General features: G+C 43.8%; 2 protein-coding genes across 14 annotated transcripts in view; one reads left to right on the forward strand and one right to left on the reverse strand.

Moving 5' to 3' along the window:
- The window catches only part of SMG7 (SMG7, nonsense mediated mRNA decay factor), an 86,302-nt gene extending 74,758 nt beyond the window's left edge, over positions 1-11,544 (forward strand). For 6 of the 12 annotated variants that reach the window (XM_027565533.1, XM_027565531.1, XM_027565540.1 and 3 more), the window contains 9 exons: positions 1,568-1,712; positions 2,181-2,563; positions 3,431-3,802; positions 4,546-4,695; positions 6,689-6,769; positions 7,253-7,412; positions 8,068-8,238; positions 8,354-8,499; positions 9,136-11,544. In XM_027565533.1, coding sequence (XP_027421334.1) covers positions 1,568-1,712; positions 2,181-2,563; positions 3,431-3,802; positions 4,546-4,695; positions 6,689-6,769; positions 7,253-7,412; positions 8,068-8,238; positions 8,354-8,499; positions 9,136-9,249 — 1,722 coding nt within the window. In that variant the 3' untranslated portion in view covers positions 9,250-11,544. The remainder of the gene's footprint in view (positions 1-1,567; positions 1,713-2,180; positions 2,564-3,430; positions 3,803-4,545; positions 4,696-6,688; positions 6,770-7,252; positions 7,413-8,067; positions 8,239-8,353; positions 8,500-9,135) is intronic. The other 6 variants (XM_027565538.1, XM_027565534.1, XM_027565539.1 and 3 more) reach the window with 4 other exon arrangements.
- Positions 11,545-12,608: 1,064 nt separating this feature from the next.
- NCF2 (neutrophil cytosolic factor 2) overlaps positions 12,609-17,988 on the reverse strand; it is a 33,208-nt gene continuing 27,828 nt past the window's right edge. For both annotated transcript variants that reach the window (XM_027565545.1, XM_027565544.1), the window contains exons 14-15: positions 15,408-15,585; positions 12,609-13,143 (exon numbers count right to left, since the gene is read on the reverse strand). In XM_027565545.1, coding sequence (XP_027421346.1) covers positions 13,031-13,143; positions 15,408-15,585 — 291 coding nt within the window. In that variant the 3' untranslated portion in view covers positions 12,609-13,030. The remainder of the gene's footprint in view (positions 13,144-15,407; positions 15,586-17,988) is intronic.

Below are 17,988 nucleotides of genomic sequence, written 5' to 3' on the forward strand. Positions count from 1 at the left end.
AAATGAGCCCAGTTGCAGAGCTCTTGATTTCATAAATAATTACATTTTCTTTGGGAGCTATAACTGCGATTTTTTAAAAATTTGAGATCTTTATAGATCCCACATAGTTGAGTATGTTGAGGCTTACACAGTGGTGTTTCGTGGGGTTTTATGTTTTTTTTTCCCCCCAGATTCACTATACAAAATGAAACACATTTTTGGAAAAAGATTTTCCTTGACATTTCTATCTGCCCCAGCCAGTAGCATTGTATAACCTCAGTGTTATCCTGACTCATGAGAATTTGTAAAGCAAGAATCCAAGTCTCCTGCTGGGGAAAGATAAACACTACTCAGTTATTAGTGACTTGTTTATATATATATATATATGTATGTATCTTTCCAAAGAGATACAGATGATTTCATATAAACAGAAAAAGGTCTTTACTCTGTGCTGGTCTTATTAATACCACCAGTGTTTGTAGCCATTTGATTCATTGAACACATTTTGGCAAATATATTTATTTACAGTAGGCATGAGGAATCTTACATTTTTGAAAGCTGCTTTCAGATAAACAGTATCTACAGTGTATTTCCCTTACAAGGTTTTTTGGGGAAAGAACATAATAGTTCCATTTTAATACTAGTAGTAGGGGGAGAAACAGAGAAAGAACATGGTAGAAATTGAGGAAAGGCACAGAGAGAGAGAGGCGCTGGGGAAAGGCAAGGGACAAACGCCGAAAGAGCTGTAAAGCCAGAGGTCAGCGTTTTAGGGTAAAGAGCTCAGCTGTTTCCCGCCTGCTCTGCCTTCATCCTCTGCAACTGCCTCCCAGAAAGGTCCAGGAAAATGAAATCTTCTTCCAGTCTCTCATCCCTTTTAAATCTGAGTATCTGTGATTAAAGAAAGCCTGACAATAATCAGTGTATCACCACCCTCTGTACCTCATCCTAAGTTTTCTATTACATGCTGCCAGTTTTCCTCATTTTATTCATCTTTATATTACTTGAGCAATGCATATGGCATCTGCTTCTCTGGCGCCACGTGTAGGATCTCAGGCCTGATTTTTTTATTGCTGAAAGTATCCTCATTTATTCTGGGGGTGGTAGGGTTGCAGGGTGGATGCTTGACTGATACCTTTAAAGCTTCCCAGATGAAGTTACACTGAGGGCCAAAGTGTCTCATCTGTGAGCTAGTGGTCATTATCAATTCATGTATGTTCTTAATGAATTAGAGAATACAGGGCCCTGGGGCCGATAACATTGGCTTAAGATAATAGGCAACTGTTTCAACCTGTTGGCATTGGGTGTCTCATTTATAAAAGAAATCAGTTCTCAGTCCTCTTCCATATTTCGTACTTCTGTGATTTTGTGAAAGCAGAATAACTATACAAGTAAAACTAAGCCCTTAACAGCTTTTTGAGGTATTTAAGTAATTTGATGTTCCCATTTTTAATTTAGGTGAAGTGAATAAGCATGTACTTTACTTTTTTTTTAACATAGGCTTTTAAATCCTTTGTTAGAGTAGGTGCTGCTTTCTGTCTCATTTGAGTTTCAGATTATTATAGGTAGTCTTGCTTCTGGTTGGTCATAGGTAAAATCTCAGACAGAGTTAAGAAAGACTCCAGTGTCTGAAGCCAGGAAAACACCTGTAACTCAAACCCCAAGTCAAGCAAGTAACTCCCAGTTCATCCCCATTCATCACCCTGGAGCCTTCCCTCCTCTTCCCAGCCGGCCAGGTAAATACATGTTTTGCAATGTCTTCTGCTGAATTCCGTCTGTGTAGGAGTTTCTGTTCACCTGCTGAGAAATTCTAGACTCTGCGGGACATGACTAAATCCTTAATATCAAAAGGTATAAGGAGTTCTCTTTCCCCTAAGGTTTCAATGATTTTTGAGCCATTTGCCTGTAGTTTATGCCCAAGTGCGTGCTCGTTGTTATGTAGGAGTGCCTGTCATTAAACATGGCATCCGAGAAACCTTTAGGACACTCCAGTTGCCTCAGTGGATAGAAGTAGCAGGCAGTAATCTGTATTTAATTCTTGAAATCGGGTTAAAGGTTGACACTTGCATCTTACTTGATGCTTGATGCCTGTCTTTCGTGATTTATTAGAAAACCTCTTCTCCACCCCAGCCCCAGATGACTAATTTTTGTCTTTCGTTTGCTAAGTTTCCTTAGAACTAAAACGATGTTCTTCTGTTTTGAAGGGTTCCCGCCCCCAACATATGTTATCCCCCCTCCTGTGGCATTTTCTATGGGCTCAGGTTACACCTTCCCAGCTGGTGTTTCTGTCCCAGGAACCTTTCTTCAGCCTACAGCTCACTCTCCACCAGGAAACCAGGTGCAAGCTGGGAAACAGTCCCACATTCCTTACAGCCAGCAACGGCCCTCCGGACCAGGGCCAGTGACCCAGGGACCTCAGCAGCCTCAGCCACCTTCCCAGCAGCCCCTCCCACCTCTGCCAGCTCCGCCAGCAGCACAGACTGCAGGCCAGCTGCAGGTTCAAGCTCTAGCTCAGCAGCAACAGTCCCCTACAAAAGCTGTGCCGGCTTTGGGGAAAAGTCCTCCTCACCACTCTGGATTCCAGCAGGTGAGTTAGTTGTGTGTGCTTCCAGCTGAGGTGAGGAGAGGAGCACCTGGAATCATTCAGTGTCAAGTTCATTCAAAATACTAGTTAATCCACCTCCCTCAGTCAAATAGAGAGCTAATGGGAAGTTGCTTTATGACACAGGGAGCTCAACCTGGGGAGGGTGGAACGGGGTGGGCAGGTAGGATGGGGTGGGGCAGGGGTGGGATGTGGGAGGGAGGGGCTGTATGTGTACCTGCGGCTGATTCAGGTTGTTGTATGGCAGAAAGCATACGACATTGTAATGCAGTTATCCTCCAATTTAAAAAACAAAAGCATTCAGCTACTTTTTTCTTAGACTTGTAATGATTATGGGAACACAGCAGTCTTTGCTGTTGAGGGAAGTTCAGTTGTTCTTTTTACTTTTGTAAAGGAGAATAGATATTACCTACCATACTTTCTTGCTACTGCTTGTTGGCTTTATAGAAAGGGATTTTCTGTAAATAATTTCCCGTATTTAAACCTGAACTACAGAAGGGAAACAGAATCGTGCTCTTGATGAGATGTTAAGAGAACTGTGACACCAGTCTTAAGTATCATCATCCGGCAGCACTTGAAGCAGAAGGGGAAATGGATGCATGCCCACCCACCCACACTCACAGCCTCATTTATTAAACCTCTTAATATTGGAATTGAAAGAGAATATGAACTCAGTGCCCTTAATCTGTTCCCAGAAAGCTCTGCTTATTGAAAAACTTAAAGAGCAAAGAACCCTGCATGACCCGGAGTTTTGTTGGTGGTAAAATCTCTCAAGTTCTCTCTGTGAGTCCTGAGTGAAGTAACATTGCATTTTTATCCTCATCTTGGTGAACCAGGCATCTCTTTTTTTAGTATCAACAGGCAGATGCCTCCAAACAGCTGTGGAATCCCCCTCAGGTTCAAGGCCCATTAGGGAAAATCATGCCTGTGAAACAGCCCTACTACCTTCAAACCCAAGACCCCATAAAACTGTTTGAGCCGTCGTTGCAACCTCCTGTAAGGCAGCAGCAGCCTCTAGAGAAAACAATGAAGCCTTTCCCCATGGAGCCATATAACCATAACCCCTCAGAAGTCAAGATCCCGGAGTTCTACTGGGATTCTTCCTACAGCGCTGCTGATAACAGAGCTGTGATGGCACAGCAAGCCAGTGTGGACCGCAGGGGCAAACGGTCCCCGGGAGTCTTCCGTCCAGAGCAGGACCCTGTGCCCAGGATGCCATTTGAGGTGCGTGTCCTTCCCTGTCACCAGGCACTTCAGATATCTCAGGTGGATGTTTAAAGGTCCCTCTGATTTCGTTAGTGCTACAGACCGCCACTGAGTGAGTGGGTGCAGCTCTTGGCGCCCTCTTCACACCACGTAAATTTGGGGAAGCTGAAGAACGCCGTTCCTGACGTTGAACTGTGACGGTCTGGCAGAGAGGACCATGTGCAGAAATCTCTAAGGCAGCACATTAGAGAATTCTGAGACAAAGCTCCTCTCAGTTGGGCTGAATCCTCTTAAGTTTAAAAGTAGATTTACTGCATATTTAAGCAAGTGGCTTTCTGAGAGGAACAAATTTAGCCTGTCACCTTTGATGGTGGAGTTCCCTGTCTTTGCCCTTTTTACTCATGAGAAACAGGTGTGTGTTGGTACCTTTTAAAAAAAAAAGCTGTTTCTCCGTTAGCCCAAGATACGCTCGTCTCTTTGCTGCCTTGCGTCATTGCGCTGGCTGTCCACTAGCCTTTTGTGTTCTGCTCTGCTGGCCACTGTCTTTGCCTCTTTCTGCTGTCTTGTTCTTTCCTTCTCATTGTCCTTGTGTCACCTTGCTTCCGTGTTTGGAAGCCTTTTCCTCTTTGCATAGCGCTGTCTTCTGTTCCTTACAGCTTCCTCCTTGACTTTACCTGCCTTCATCCCCCTAATGATGCGACTACTCCGCTGTGCTTTTGTCATCCCACATTGCATCTCACTGTGATCCTTTCTGTCACTAGGACCCCAAAGGCTCCCCTCTGCTTCCTCCGGACCTGTTAAAGAGTCTGGCTGCCTTGGAGGAAGAGGAAGAGCTGATTTTTTCTAACCCTCCTGATCTTTACCCAGCTCTGCTGGGGCCTCTCGCCTCTCTTCCTGGACGAAGCCTCTTTGTATGTATTTGATGTAATTCTTTTTCTTGCTGTAACCCCTGCCTTTTCTTCTGAGATTTTGTAGTAGAATAGGTAGTTTCTTCTTTCTAGGGCTTTCCTTTTTTTACCAGAATTTTAAAGCTTATTTCCTGATTGCCCAAACTAAGATTCACATGACAGTAAAATGTGGTAAAACTTTTCTGTCCCATAGTTTCCTCAAATCTTGTAGCTTTGTAATATATGTTATCCAGAGAGCATCCTGCAGGGCTGGGCACACACAGGATGTAATGCTGGGAAATTAACCTCCTTTTCAGGTGTCATTTCCACCTGGACCCAGGAATTTTAGGTGTCATTTAATCTTGCTTAGGAACAGTGAGATTTTTCCTCATGTATTCAAAATATGAAATGAAATAAAGTTCCAGATGTTTTACTGAATAAAAATATTCTAGATTGATTTTACTGAACAGTAAGTGGTTCTTTTCTGTTTGGTTAACTAAGAGCCCTGATCTAAATTCAGAGCCAGATTTGTAATATGAAGAGGACTCTATTTAAAAACATGATTGGAGTACCATCAATGAGTGAGCCCAGAGATAAGGTCTCAGAATTGATTAGTAGTATCTTTTAAAAATAATCTTCTGTATCCCAGTCTGCATTTCAAAGGATGCCATTATTTACATGTTTTACTGAGGTCGGGAACTGCAAGAAAGAAGTATGCTAGGAGGTTTTTTCCCCCCTCCCTGATCTTAATAAAGTGTGAAACATTTTTGAGTTCCACTTTCTTGCTGTTTCTTTCCCATAAACACAAGGTAAGAGAACATTCACAGGACTACAGTGCACTGATTTTAGTGTTAGAAATAAAAGCTTAATGGCTCTCCTGACAGAAACTGCCATCTCTGGCACTTGAAGTTCCCTTAAGAATTTTTCTGAGTGAGTGGCCACACAGACCTCCCACTCCCCGCCCTCCCCAAATGAGCAGGAATAAAAGATCCGCTGGACACCGAGATGGTAGTAGTGCGGTGACAGCGCCTAGAGGTCGTGGAGAGCCCAGCTGCTAAACTGCTGATTCTACCTGTTTGCCTTTCTTGCTGTGTTTGTGGGGTTTTTTTGTTTTTTTTTTTTTTGCTGGGTGGCTTAAGGGCCTAGGGTCAGAGCGCCTTTCTGTTCACTTGTTTCCTAATCCCTTAATTCTTGTTGTGCTTACCTTCTCCGCTGGAAATGACCCTAATGATGAAACAAGGAGGGGGGTGCTTTTAGTGGGGTTTTGTCATGTTAAAAAAAAAACAACCTTAACTATAGCCCTTCCTGTATTTAACATCATTAATGATGTCATGTGTGTGACAGTGCCTTGCATGTAGCAAGTGTTTAATAAATGCTTTGTTGACCAAGAGTTCAGTGATAGTGAGCATCAGAGATTCAGCTTTTTTTTTTTTTTTAATCAGTGAGTTTCTTAAGGACCAATAAATGTAAACTTGACTTGAGCAAGTGTTTGAATACATACCACAGATAGAGTTGCTTAGGAACCATGCTAACAAAACCAGTTGTCAAATGGATCTAAAGGCTTTTTTAAAGTCATTAATGTCCGTTTTTTAAGATTCTAGCAAGGGGGCAACAAATTAGGAAGAAAACAGTGTTTGATCAGCTCAGTGTCTTGTTTTGAGAGTATTTTAAATGCAGCTAGTGACAGGGATTCCTGAGGTTCTTACCCAGTGAATACTCAGTACTGCCAGTTTCCGGGGTCCCTGCCAGGATTTCTGTGCTTAAGTTAGAAGCACTGATCAGGAGGGTTCTGTCTGACTCACCTGTGACGACTGGCCCTTAGCGAGACCATGGTATTAATAAAAATTAATCCAAATTGAATTGATACTTTCTAAGCTTTAATTTGTACAAGAGAGGTGAATACAGATATTCTTAAATTGTGGTCTTTTATTTTGCTTGTATGGTATTTTAAAATTAGTACTAAGAAAATGGAAAGCATAATTTAACTATCTTTTGTTTTCCCTCTGGGACTATGAAGAAATCCTTACTGGAGAAGCCCTCAGAGCTCATGTCACATTCATCCTCTTTCCTGTCCCTCACCGGATTCTCCCTCAATCAGGTGCGTAAACAGTGAGGCATCCTGCTGTGGGCTAGCGTTTTCTTTTCCAGTCTATCTCAATACATCTGTTTTTCTCTTTCCTTTCTCTTCCATATATTGGTGTTTTCCAGGTATCTGATTTTACCACCTCCACCTCCCCCTCACCCCGCCCCCTGCCCCGCTTTGATTAGGGTATACTGGAGACTTTTGTAAGTTTGAATTGTTTAACTTCTCATTAATAATAAAATCTTTGGGGCTCTCTTGTTGAGCCAAGTAAATTATTCGTACTTTTTAACCTGGGCGGTTTACATAGAGCAGGATAAAGGGTGAGGGAAAGTAAAAAGCAAATGAATAAAAACAGGAAAACTGAAAGAAACATAAGACAAACTTCAAAAGTTTGTCTTGCAAAGAAAGTCTTAAGATCCATCAAGCATCCACGTGCATGAACACTACATTTTCTTTCATTGGAGTGAGTCTGTTCACTTGGTGGTCATTGTCTTTCAGGAGCGATACCCAAATAACAGTGTGTTCAATGAGGTATACGGGAAGAACCTGACAACCAGCTCCAAAGCAGAACTTAATCCCTCAGTGGCTCCCCAGGAAACCTCACTGTACTCGCTTTTTGAAGGGACTCCATGGTCTCCATCTCTTCCTGCCAGTTCAGGTATCGACTAGTCTTTACATTATAGACTTTGCATTATTAGCCGTACACTCAAAAGATAGTGTGGTTTGATAATTTTATGTATTTGGTGGTTTTTGTCTGTTACTATGATTTTTATTGTTGTTGTCGTTTGTATTTGTTTTTAAAGTAACTTCTGAAGGAAAATGGGGTGTAAAAAAGCCTGGTGAGCTGGTTCACATAATAAATGCCATTAAAAAAAGCTGTTTTACAGTCTCAGTAATGAGCACAGTTGTAAGGGAGAAAAATATGAGTTTTATCTTAAGGTTTGCAGCTGTTTTTTAGTTTTATTTGTAGATATTCATTCTTTGCAGGAAAATTCTTACGGTTAGGCAATTCTGCTCTGATAGAGAAGACCAGTATATACTTATCTGAAACAGGCACACCAAAACAGTACATACGTTTGACAAAACTGTCTACATTTTTATTTTTAAGGTAAGGAACGTGTCTTGGACATGTACAGTAAGACAGACTAGTACATCTGGCAGGGTCCCTCTGGGGGCCTTTATTTTGCCTTTCTCCTGAAACCCTGTGGTTATTTTTAAGAGAATTTAAGTGATCAAATCTACTGGAAACTTTCATTCTTGGTATGTTTGTGAAACATCTCTATTTAATGTCCTGCGTTGCTGTTATTCAATAGATCATTCAACACCAGCCAGCCAATCTCCTCATTCCTCCAACCCAAGCAGCCTGCCAAGCTCCCCTCCAACACACAACCACAATTCTGTCCCATTCTCCAATTTTGGACCCATTGGGACTCCAGATAACAGGGATAGGAGAACTGCAGACCGGTGGAAAACTGATAAGCCAGGTGAGATCCAGTCTTCATTGCTTAGCAGAAGTGAACTAACTTACTCTGTGTCCTTCCTGGATCTTTGGCAGTGAAAGAACATCTTCTTGAATTATTCTTTTCTCTTCATTCCTAGCCATGGGTGGGTTTGGCATCGATTATCTCTCAGCAACATCATCCTCTGAGAGCAGTTGGCATCAGGCCAGCACTCCAAGTGGCTCCTGGACAGGCCATGGCCCATCCATGGAGGATTCCTCTGCTGTCCTCATGGAAAGCCTAAAGGTGAGTGGATCAGGAACAAGAACCATTCGAGATATCTCTGCTTTCAGTCACATAAATAGCTAGTCTTATTCCTAAGGCCCTTAGGATTATTTGATTTATACTGTATATCTGGCAAAGTCTTAGAAGCATGGTCTGCATTATAAGATTCTTTAAAAGGATTTTTTGTTGTTGTTGTTGAATTTTTGAATTCACTAGTGATAAACCAGTATCCTCAGGGGGACAGACATGAAGGTTTTAGTTGGATTCTAAGATTAAGAAAATTCTGACTCATCTTGAAATATTTTCTTTACTCCTTTTCTGAACAAGTAAAAGAAGGATATCTAATTTCATAAATGTTTTGCCGGCCTAAAACCTTTCTAGTCAGTGTCTGTTCTCACATGGAGCTGAGTTTTAGTAAAAAGACTTTATAGAAAACATACTTTCACCTTTTCTGGTTTAAAATGATCTTAATGAGAACTAACTAACCAGTCTTGAAGGACCTGGTCTTACAACAACTCCTTGTAATAGCTGGATTTTTTCAGGGTTTGGGGATCTTGGGACACATACACCTTTATGTTTGGCTGGGATTGAAAATCAGATCCCTTTCAGACAACCAGGCATGTGACCTCTGCTGACAAGCTCTGGGCTGTTTTTCAGTCTATCTGGTCCAGTTCCATGATGCATCCTGGACCTTCCGCTTTGGAGCAGCTGTTAATGCAGCAGAAGCAGAAACAGCAGCGGGGCCAAGGCGCCATGAACCCTCCACACTGAGGCCAGAGCGGCACCCTGGGAATGAAGGCTCCATAAACCATGGCATGCTGGGTTTGCAGGACTGACCCACGCAGTCCCCTGCAGGTGGCAGCCCTCTTTTCTGTGTCTCGCTGTTGAGAGGGTGTAAGTATTCCACCAGCCCGCTGAGTGTGCACGAAATGTCCGCAGTGCAACAAAAAGAAAAAACCATCAGGAACTCTCCGTCCCCCCGGGGCCTTCCGGAGGGGGAGAGGAACTGCTGTTTGTCTCACTCAGTTACCTGATATCACCGCCTCTCACCTTCTCCATCGTGCATGTCCCCAGCCACATGGGAAGTGAAAGCTGAGAAGGGAAGGCAGATGGGAGAAGCCAATGGGAACTTCTCAGTCCTTTTTTTTTCCTCTTTGGGGAATAAAATAGGAATCCATTAATGATTGCTTTGCTGACTGAGAATGTAGTTGAAATTACTCCTGAACACCTTTTATTATTGTTACTCTCAGTAGTAAGATATCACACTGAATTCTTCCATACACAGATGTGCTTCTTCTAGTCAGTGTGTAGCAAGGAAAAACCCCGTGCACTGCTCCTGTGAGAGGTCGGTGGTGACAGGATGGGGAAACCGACCTCTGCAGCCCGTGGAAACGGTCCATGAGGGCGAGGACGCGGCCTCTGCTTGGACTCAGAAGGTTCTGGTGGGCCCTCCTCTAGCCTGGAGACTCCAGCCGGAAATGCCCTCCACTCTGTAGGTGCTCGAGCCCCCACTGAGGATGCCGCATGGCTGGTGGTGCTGGGCTGGACTAGCCGAGGACTGCCGTAGGGCTCTAAAGGAACGTTTGTGACTCCTGTCCATCTTACGGTAGTGTTGCAGGCAGTCCCACAGCAGGCAGGCTAGTCCATTCATGGCCTGACACAGTTTAATAGGTAGAAGCTTTCAGTGTGGTTACTTTTTGTTTGGTTGGTTTTTGTGCCCCCATCCTACTTACCACCCACCTCCTCCTGTCCCTACCTCCACCCCCTTTCTACCCTGTGCTGTGTGCTGTAATCGTTTTTATTCCTAATGTGTACAACATCTCGCCAACAAGCAACAGCATGGGGGCCAGCAGTTGGGGCCCAAAAGACAGTCTGAAGAGGAAGGAAGTGGCGGCGTGCGCATGGCCCACTGAGCAGCCAGGCCCCTGCCCGGCTGTGGTCTCCCAGCCTCCACTTTCAGAGTGAAATTCAAGGCGACACAGACACGTGTGCATCAGGCACAGAAGGAAAACACAACGGAGTCCATTCTGGAAAAGGCGGAAGAAAGGAAAAGAAACTTTTTATCTGATATTTATTAGAAGGAAAGAGGACTGAAGATTTTTCTTGTGTAGAAACAGAAGGACAGCATTTCTGATAGTCATTTCCTGGCAAAGTAATATTTTAAGGGGAAATTATGGAAACAATCTAAATGTCCAGTTGCTGTGCTAGTGTAGGGTTTGTTTTCTGGGAGGGCTCTCCTTCGCGCGCGCGCTCGTGTGTGTGTGTGAGTGTTTGTGTGTGTGCACACTGGCCCGTCTGCTCCCTGGAGGGGAGGGGCGGTGCGTGTGAGTGTGTGGAGCTAGCGTGGGACTCAAGAGCTGGAAAACAGCTACAGAGCAAAGCACATCCAGGAGCCCCGGTCGTCACTGGAGTCTGGGCAACCCCAGCAATGAAAGGGGGTGAGATTCATGCTCATTGCTCTTCCGAGAGAGTGGTTGGAGTCCGAATGCTTACATCATTGCTCTTTTAGTTTGACACGGTGTTTGGGGTTTTTTGTTGTTTTTTTTTTTGAAAGGTCTGAAAGGGTGCAGTCCCCCACCCAATGGCAATATGAAACCCTTTGTGCTTCTCTCCAGCCCCTCCTCCGTGACCACCGTCCTCCCATCCCCTCCCTCCCGAGCCTCCTTCCCTGCTGCCTTTACCCACTTTGTGTGTTTGAGCTCTGCATTCAGGCAGCTGCAACATTCCAGTGTTTGAACTGTCACCAACTCTTGCACCCTCGACACGCCCACCAGGTTCGCCGTCTCGCTCCCGCAGTGCCCACGTCCCGTCTGCAGCCCCATTTCTGCATGAGAATTTGGTGTTTGGAATGTTTTTTGACTCTTGGGGCGGGGTTCCTCGCCTTATCATCCTCAGTGTGGAGTAATGAGGAGGGAAAGGAGAATCTTCATCAGAAACTGGTTCTGTGTAGCAAACTTTCTTTTGTGTTTCTTTTTGTTTTTGTTTATTTGTTTTGGTCTGTCTGTGCAAGACCTGCAGCTGCTGAAATCAGCTTTGCCTTTAATTAAACCATGTTCTCTCCAACCAGATCTGTGTAGAGACTGTTCTTTCCTATCCTGAAAGAAAATCCAACTTAACAAATTTAAACTACTCACAAGTCATCTAGGGGAATGAAAGAAGGTCAAAAATCGAATATGCTTCAGGGTTATTTTTGTTTTTAGTAATATTTCAAACCGATGTGCAGGATTACAAAAAGGGATGGGTTCTAATAAAGAGTGGCTTGTGCAAAGGCATTAACAACTCAGCATTTTTATCCTTACTATCACCCTTAATAAGGCAGCTCAGAGACCGTGTATCCTACTGGCCCAGTAAAGTCAACTCAGTGTGATGAGCAGCAACAGTATTTGGCGTTCTCTGCTCTGGGGTTGTCTTTCTTCAAGTTGTGTCCCCTGATTTCCAGCGGTGGCCTGCTGGCCTTCACTGTGTGCGTGAGCCAACACTGCACCTCACCTGTGTGTGCACAGCCACCAGCTGCATTTTCACACTGATGTTGATTCAGTCCACGGTTTGTCTCCTAAATGTGCTTTTCATAAGCACCTACACACTTGAAAAATTGTGAACAGAATATTCCGCAAGAGGAAGGGGAATTAAGGCCAGGCCTTTGGAATTTATGGAAACTCACCCAAGTTAATCCTGAGAAGCAGATGTAGAGGGACAGCACTAAGCACCTGGCTTCCTGAGCACGGCCGCTTTTCACCCAAGTGTCAGTGCGTGGACTCACCATTGAGCTCTGTAACAGGTGCCCTCCAGGAGAAGAAACCAAGGGGCTTTTCACCCAAGTGTCAGTGCATGGGCTCTCCATTGAGCTCTGTAACAGGTGCCTTCCATGAGAAGAAACCAAGGGATGTAGTTCCAGTATTTTAATTTTCTGTGAAATTAAAAGCTATATTCCAGGGGAACATAACTCAGTCTAGGTTCTGTTTAAGCAGCGAGACTTTCAGTCCCCAAAATGTTAGTTTTGTGTGTGCAGGCGTGCATGCTCACATCTTCTGAACTACCTGTAAAGTTACCTCAGTCCCTGGGAGTTTGCGATAGTAACGGTGTAGGAGTGGGGATACTTATACTCAGGTCTTGGGCCTGCACTCTGGGTATCTTGTTTTTGTACATTTTTTATTGAGTCATCACACGTATAGAGAGAAGTGTACCAATAGTAAGTATACAGCTCGGTGAATTTTCACAAACCGAACACACCTGGGTAGCCAGCATTCCAAGCAAGAAACAGATTTTCTGCAGCCTAGAAGACCCCCCTCTTCCAGACATTTCCGACCACCACCCCTCCCTGTCTTCAAGGTAATCATTGTAAGTTCTCACGTCATTGTCTAATAGGTTAAGTTTTAATGGAAGAGTTAAATGAATTAATATTTATTTCATGAATATTACTTGATGATGGATTAATACTTTAATGGATGAATTAATAATTCCAGAGGTGTCTCTCAAATGTATAGCAGAGGCATGCCAAACCTTGTAAGCAATAGTACTTCCTTTTCTTCAACGTTGTAGGTTGTGAAACATCCTAGACTCTTCCGGGCGTGCTTTCCAAGTCTGTAGTTGGATGTTGTTCAACAAAAGCTTTGGGGAAAATGCCAACCTTCCCTTTGCACTCCCCTTCCAGCCATTCTTCATTCACTGATAAAAGGAAAAGTATACGTTGACTTCTACAATGAGGATAGGAGAAGTCCCTCACCCACGTAGTCCACACAGAACTGGGTCGGTCTGTCTTCACCCCCAGTTGTGCCAACAGGGAAAAGTCAACATTGGAAAAGTGACTGGTAAGAGCAAACATAGGCGCTATCTCATGATTGGTTTCTGTTTTAGACACAGAGAAGTAAAATGCAGAAAAATGAGAGTCTTCAAAAAGTTACCAAAGTGAAAGAAATTAAACAATGAATCCTTATGTATGAGGTGGTTTGGTTTTTTTTTAACATAGAGTTTTAGCTTTGTTGGGAACCTTTGTTTTGATTACAGGACAGGGATATGCCATTGGTTAAATAGATAAATAATGATTGTTCACTAGTGAATGATCAAAGAATTGAGAGTTGGAGCTAATGACGGGTTCAGTCCGTGTTTATAAAATACAAGAGTTTTCATAGCACCTATTTTGAGACTTTAATAAAGTATGTGCATAGACTTCATAACTCAGTTATAGATAATATTCCCATTTTAAGTTTTCTGTGGTTAAAAGCTACATTCCAGGGGAACGTAACTCAGTCTACGTTCTGAGAAGACACAAGAGATTAATAGCTTGTTCGGGGTCATTTCTGCCACTAAATATCAGACACCTTAGGTAGCTGTGACCTATTCTAGAGCCTATCCAACAGACCATAGAAGCTGTTTAGATCAGAGGCTCATCTTTGGATGTAACATGTCTCCATCAGATATTATAGCAACACCATGTGGTACTTGGATCCTGTCCCCAGAAACTGTCCATTAGTGTGGAGTGTGGCTGGGCATCTGAGTTCACCCAAGGGAATTCCAATTGCAAACTTTTGTCTTGATTCTTTCTTCTATGATACGAGTATCAGCATTTGTTGTGCTGGATCCTGGGAGCTTGTTAGAAATGCCAAATCTCAGGTCCCACCCCAAACTTGATTCGGAATCCATTTTAACAAGTTCCCCAGAGGGTTCACATTTAAAATTTGAGAAACTTTTGGAATAAAACCATCTCATAACTTGAATACAACTGAACTCAACCCCTCGGCCCTATACAATGTTTATGCTGAATTCTATTTCCCTATGTGTTACGAAAGTTTCAAAATCTTACATAGATACTTCCTGAATTAAACCAACTTAAACTTCTATACAAATCCCAGTAAAGAGTATACCACCTTCTCTCCATATCTACTCAGAAGACTTTTCAGAGCATTTGTTCATCTTCATCTCATCCCCACCCCTGAAAAACAAATTTCGCCAGTTGCTTGGTACTGACACTTAAAAAATGGCTTGGGGAGTTAAATCCAACTCTCATAACTGAGTTTCCATTCTCCCTTTTAGAATATACGCACCATCCATGCACCCTGTTTGTTTTTCACTTCTTATATTGTTGCTGCAGTCTGGTATACTCACTCTTCACCCCCACTAACTTGAAAATCTCCCGCTTATTTCTTAATCTGTTAATTTTCTGTTACAATTGATAATGGTGTTCTGTCTTCACTGTTTTGCATTGCTAACGTACAAGATTTCGGCCATGTGAATGAAACTTTTGATATGACTTGTTACCAGGTAAAGAAAGAAGAGTGTCAAACCATGAGTTATTAATAGAATGCTGCTTCTCAGTATGGTCAGTAGATCAGCATCGCCTGGAAGCTGGTTAAAAATGCAGATTAGCGGGCCCCACCCCAGACCTGAATCAGAATCTTTAACAAATTACAAAAGATGCATGAGCATACTTAAGTTTGAGAAGCAGTAAATTAGGACCCTCCACTTATTTTAATTTTTACTGTTTTTGATTTATAACAACCTGGGAAGTAGCAGAGAGCACGATTCCGAATAGTTGTTTTTAAGGCAAAATGTATGCCCTTCTTCCCTCATCTTCAAAAAGTACATCAATTCGAAGACCTGTAGTTTGCAAAACATCACTATCACGTGGCTCGGTGCAGACACACAGTGGTTGAAGCCCTCTTCAAATCCATTAACTCCAGTGTGAGAACCCGCGGCTTCCAAAACAGTCTTTAATGTGTGACTCAAGTCTGCCATTGGTTGCTTCCCTGCCCAGGAGAGCAACAGATGGAAAGGTGAACACACTCAGTTTTGTTCCCTCCCACTAAGAACTGGGAAGGAAATTGTAACCATTGACTAAAGTTTGCGGCTAATTGATGTTTTCTTCTCTCTGTACTTGTATTTATTGCTGCTAACGTGTGCATTCGTTTCTGCACTCCAGGAGTAGCACTTACCCGTTGATATCACCAGGATGACGTCCCCTTCCAGGAACTCCAGGTCTTCTGGCTGGGTAGCCTCGTAACTGAAGAGAGCAACCACTTTGCTCCCTTCCTTAAGCTCAGGTTCTGTTGTCTGGTTATTAGCATCAGATTTTTTGCTTTCTTCGGGTTCATCTGGAAAGCCCTGGTCACCCTGAAATAGTAAAGGGCCTATTAGTTTTCCTAACTTCCTGCCATGAACATTGAACATCACTGAAGGAATCAATCAGCAAAATGTCAATGTAGCACCTGGGATATAAACTCAAAGCCAAGTTTGTGATCAGTGCCAAACATAGACCTGGTGTATACTTTATGAACACTGGATGGGTGGACACAGGACCGTAGATCGTCTTAAAATGCTACTGAAACATGTTAATCGCAAAAAGGGTAGGTATAACTGGTAATTTTTCTTAGATGGAGAGACAGATTGAATCACAAGTAAGTAAAGGAACCCAAAGTCAAACCTAACTCCCAAATCCAACACCCCTTCCCCAGTACCCATAACACTGGGCACCTTGTTACAGAAAGGCAAACTTGTCTGCACCATCCCAAATTAATCAGGAACTCCCTGTGGGAGTTAACAATCATTAACAAAACAACAAAAAATAATTTAAAACAACAAAATCAACGTTTACAGTGAAGTAATGCTGAAGCTGAAGCTCCAATACTTGGGCCACCAGATATGACCAGCTGACTGATTGGGAAAGACCCTGATGCTGGGAAAGATTGAAGGCAACAGGAGAAGGGGGCAGCAGAGGATGAGATGCGTAGATAGCAGCACCAATTCGATGAACATGAATCTGAGCAAACTCCAGGAGATGGGAAAGGATAGGGAAGCCTGGCATGCTGCAGTCCATGGGGTCACAGAGTCGAACACGACTGAACAACAAATTCACATTTAGAACTGAACTAAAAAAAACGAACTGAACTAATAGGAATCCTTTCAAGACAGAACTGAAGGGATTAGTCCGAAAACAGATTATTGGAAAACCTGGAGTGACCTTTCACACTTTGAAGGGACACTTTGCGTGGACACCCACTCGCCCCTGGGTCCTAGGCCTTCCAGCCAGGCCAGCTCAGCCGTGGCCGACGCTGCAGCCCCGTGAACCGCACACGCCAGGGCTCCGTGGCCGTCACCAACTCCCAGAGTCCACCCAAACCCTTCCATCGAGTCGGTGGTGCCATCCAGCCATTGCATCCTCTGTCTTCCCCTTCTCCTGCCCTCAGTCTTTCTTTTCAAATGAGTCAGCTCTTCACATCAGGTGGCCAAAGTATTGGAGTTTCAGCTTCAACATCAGTTCCTCCAATTGAACACCCAAGACTGATCTCTTTTAGGATGGACTGGTTGGATCTCCTTGCAGTCCAAGGGACTCTCAAGAGTCTTTTCCAGCACCACAGTTCAAAAGCATCAATTCTTCGGCACTCAGCTTTCTTTATAGTCCAATTCATATCCATACACGACCACTGGAAAAACCATAGCCTTGACTAGACGGACCTTGGTTGGTGCCAGAGGTCTCAGATCCAGTGGCTGCACTTCCTGAAACAATTTTCTGAACTCTAACCCCTAAGTTTACTTTGTGGGGTTTACTACAGGGCCTTCCTCCAGACCTATCCTCTTTAGTTCTTCCCCTCCCATTTTTTTTTCCCCCATCAAACATTTGTCTTTGATTTGAATGCAAAGGAGACACTTCCCTAACTGAGCAGTAACCACTACCCAGCTGTGGGGATGAGGGTTTGGAGGAAGGACTCGCTGGGCCCATGGCCTACATGTCTGGAATAGCTTTCCTGCTGTGGTCATTTCTATGGTCTCAAAAGTCCACTTGTGGCTGAAAACTAGTAGCTGACCAAGGATTCCCTTAGGAGCTATTCAATTTTATACCCCCTAGGCAGATAAAACTGCAGATGCCACTGTTGACAAAGGCTAAAGCAGGAAGCAGGTGAGAAGAGGAACTGAAGTGTCAACGGGACCCCACTCGAGAGCTTTGGGCAGTGGGAACTGCAGGCTCATGGTCTCTGTGTCAGGACTCCCCAGCCGCCCGATTGTGGGTCGGGAGCTGTTTACTCAGAGGAAGCCCACCAGCCAGCCTAGCTGATTTCTCTGCCTCGCTCATATGCCCTTTAAATTACCAATCCAGAGCAAGACCTCACTTATCTTCTTCCCTGCTCACAATATCAACCTAGCACAGCAGTGTCCAAGGCTACCTCTCTCTGGTCCTGTGGTTTTTCCAACACTTTTCCCACCGCTGTCCCTGCCCATCAACAATGAGCCCCTTTTCCCACTGTGCTGATTCTTGTGGTCTGCCCTCCTGTTTTTTCCATCTATATAATACATCCATCCTAACCTCCTCCACCTTGCTAATTACTACGCACCATTTTCAGGATAAGCTTCAAGACAATTTCAGTCTCTAGGAAGACTTGTCCCACTTCCCTCCAGCATTTTTGGGTGAGATACCCTCCCGATGTTATGTAAATGCTTACATAACAGAGTAAAGCACTTGTGTGTCTCCATCAGTTTACTTCACACACGCTTTGTAGTCATCTGCTTGCTCTTCCCCTC

Source organism: Bos indicus x Bos taurus, chromosome 16 (assembly GCF_003369695.1).
Source record: "Bos indicus x Bos taurus breed Angus x Brahman F1 hybrid chromosome 16, Bos_hybrid_MaternalHap_v2.0, whole genome shotgun sequence".
Classification (NCBI taxonomy): domain Eukaryota; kingdom Metazoa; phylum Chordata; class Mammalia; order Artiodactyla; family Bovidae; genus Bos; species Bos indicus x Bos taurus.